Genomic DNA, 2,975 nt, shown 5'->3' on the forward strand with positions numbered 1-2,975 from the left:
GTTTGTATAATACAGGCTGTCATGTCATCTACTAGGATACTCTTTGGCTGAGTTTTATTTTCTTTTTCTCAGGTTTTGCTTTTGTTTTTTTTTGTTTTTTTCTCTCTCCTTTTCCACTTTTTGCCCTCTTTTCTGTACTTCTTAATACCATGTCATTTACTTTCTTGTGAGGGTTGGGAGGGGGGTTTGTGTTTGTCTTGTGCGTTTGTTTTTTTTCACAGAAAATTAGAAGAGTTCTGTCATTGTTTATCCTCCTGTAAAACTGACTTCTTCAATAAACATTATGTGAAAATGAACATTATCCATGAATTCACGTCTCCATGAGACATTCTCTTTAATACACCTATGAGGCCCCTTTAGTCGGAGGCCCCGGAGGCTGTGTGTGTGTGCGTGTGTGTGTGTGTGTGTGTGTGTGTGTGTGTGTGTGTGTGTGTGTGTGTGTGTGTGTGTGTGTGTGTGTGTGTGTGTGTGTGTGACTGTGTGTGTGTGTGTGTGTGTGTGTGTGTGTGTGTGTGTGTACCTTCTTAATCCTCTTGCAGGGACATTTCATCTTAATCCTGTGTTGACATTTGACCTCACAGCTTCCTGGATGACAGGGCTCCTTACAGCGATGACCACACTGCAGCTACACACAATACACACACACACACACACACACACACACACACACACAGGGGTTAAGGTTGGAGTTATGCCTGATATACAGGTGTTGAACACATTCAGAAAATAGGCATCCTAAAAAGTTGTTGTCCTCACTAGTGTGTGTGTGTGTGTGTGTGTGTGTGTGTGTGTCAGAGGTCAGAAGACAGAAACATGTCATTCCCTCGGGACATCCTGACCGATTCATCCATGTAGACCAGGGGTCTATTTCAAGAAACCTGGATTAGGGATAAACCGGGTTTAAACCGGGTTTAATCGGCTGTCCTGGCTTAAATTATCCAGGAATCGGTTCCACGAAAGCTGAGTTAGCTCGGCAGATTAACTTAGCCAGTAAACCTGGATATGTTTATCAATGATCCAGTTTCACGAAAGAAGATTGATGCAATCCTGCCTTAGTTACCATGGCAACTTAGCTGTGAAGTTAGCCTGGTCCGGACCAGGCTAACAGCCAAGCTTTATTAATCCAGTGCCTTGTTCTTCAACTTTTGTGAAATAGCTGTTAGTCCAATGACTCCAATCGTAAACCAATGAGTTTTTCCACAATTATTCAATTCTCATTCAATTATTCAATTCGAAAATCGAAGATCTACAAGCCCGAATTTTTTTTGTCTTATGGCGGCCGGGGGTCCCCGGCCCCCCGTGAACCCCCGCGGACCCCCGCCCCCGTGGACCCCCGTGCACCCTGTTGACCCCCGGACCCCCGTGTACCCCGGACCTCTGTCGGGGGTCAACGGGGGTCCGGGAGTACACGGGGGGCCGGGTACTCCCGGCCGCCAAAAGGCAAGCTTTTCACTTGTAGATCTTCGATTTTAGAAATTAGAAAATTATTCTAAGTGTTTATAATTATAATTCCAACATTCACTTAAACTCCTCATGTTTAAGCCTAACTGAATTATATATTTATGGACTTGTATATGAATTAATTGCATATTTATGGACAACTTGTGCATTTAATTATTTGTCGGCAATACTTTGCGACGCTTTCTCCCTGGATCTATTTATTGTGGCCGTGTTTCCTTTCTTGCTTATTATACATTTTACTTCCTTGTATGATTCCATGAGCTGCTGCAGTGCTGCTGTTCAGCCACAGAGAAGAACGCTGCTCTGGTTTTGGGCTCCATGATTGGTCAAGTTCAAGGACTCTGCTATCGACTTTCATGGTCTTTTATAGGAATAGGTGAACTCACATTCAGCCTGGTTTAACCATCCTGGCTTGACAAAGTCGCTCCTTCTCAGCCAGGCTTGGCGTTCGTGGAACTGAATAAACCAGGCTGAACAGCGCAGGCTTGTCAAACCTGGATTTGCCTTTTAACCCAGGATAATTTAATTCCGCTTTCGTGAAATAGACCCCAGGAACACATCTGTGTCATTTGTTAACATTTCTATGGCTATTTTTGGAAAAATCGTGGAAAATGTGTGCAAATATTTGAACATGTATTATTTTAAACTTAACTTTAACTTAAATCTTTGCTTCCCTGGGTCCCTGGAACTACATATACATGGAGTTGGAATGTGTGGAAGTGGTCAAATGTGAGTAGACGAGGACAACATGGCTGAAGAGCTTCATCATACTGAAGTGTGATAAAGCCTTGTGTTAGAAATGTGCAAACAACAACATTAAAACAAATAAACTTGCCTCGTTGTTGGCTAAACCTGTATGTGTACAACAAGCAACTGTCTGCCTGTCTGCCTGTCTGTCTGTCTGTCTGTCTGTCTGTCTCTCTGTCTGTCTGTCTGTCTGTCTGTAGTAAACCCTCTTATCTTTACTCTCACACTATCAGTACATTCTTCACACAGTGTCTGAAATGGGAGGCAGGTGATTCCACTTTGTGCACGTGAGCACGCGTGTGCGTGTTTGTTTGTGCATGTGAGTGTGTGCATGCATGCGTGAGTGTGTGCGTTTGTGCATGTGTGCGTGTTTGTGCGTGCCTGTCTGTTTGTCTGTCTGTGTGCGTGCGAGCGTGTGTCTGTGTGTGTGTGTGTGTGTGTGCCTGTCTGTCATTCTGTCTGTGTGCGTGCGTGCGTGCGTGCGTGCGTGCGTGCGTGCGTGCGTGCGTGCGTGCGTGCGTGCGTGCGTGCGTGCGTGCGTGTGTGTGTGTGTGTTCACATACCTCTTTAGGACACTGGTTCTTACAGGAAGTCAGATTTATCCTGGTCTGTTTATCAGCCTCAGTCCACTTCCTACACACACACACACACACACACACACACACACACACACACACACACACACACACACACACACACACACACACACACACACACAATGTTAACAGTGTACAAATGAAACGACTCTCAGAGTTATGGTGGTCGTT

The 2,975-nt window shown here is 44.9% G+C and overlaps 1 protein-coding gene across 1 annotated transcript in view; it reads right to left on the minus strand.

Annotated features, from left to right (window-relative positions):
* The window catches only part of nfxl1 (nuclear transcription factor, X-box binding-like 1), a 49,014-nt gene that overhangs the window by 3,539 nt on the left and 42,500 nt on the right, over window positions 1-2,975 (minus strand). The window contains exons 21-22 of the mRNA XM_084043232.1: window positions 2,772-2,841; window positions 521-625 (exon numbers count right to left, since the gene is read on the minus strand). Of these exons, the coding sequence (XP_083899358.1) occupies window positions 521-625; window positions 2,772-2,841 (175 nt within the window). The remainder of the gene's footprint in view (window positions 1-520; window positions 626-2,771; window positions 2,842-2,975) is intronic.

This window comes from Gymnoscopelus microlampas, assembly GCF_963454915.1.
Source record: "Gymnoscopelus microlampas genome assembly, chromosome: 19".
Lineage (NCBI taxonomy): Eukaryota > Metazoa > Chordata > Actinopteri > Myctophiformes > Myctophidae > Gymnoscopelus > Gymnoscopelus microlampas.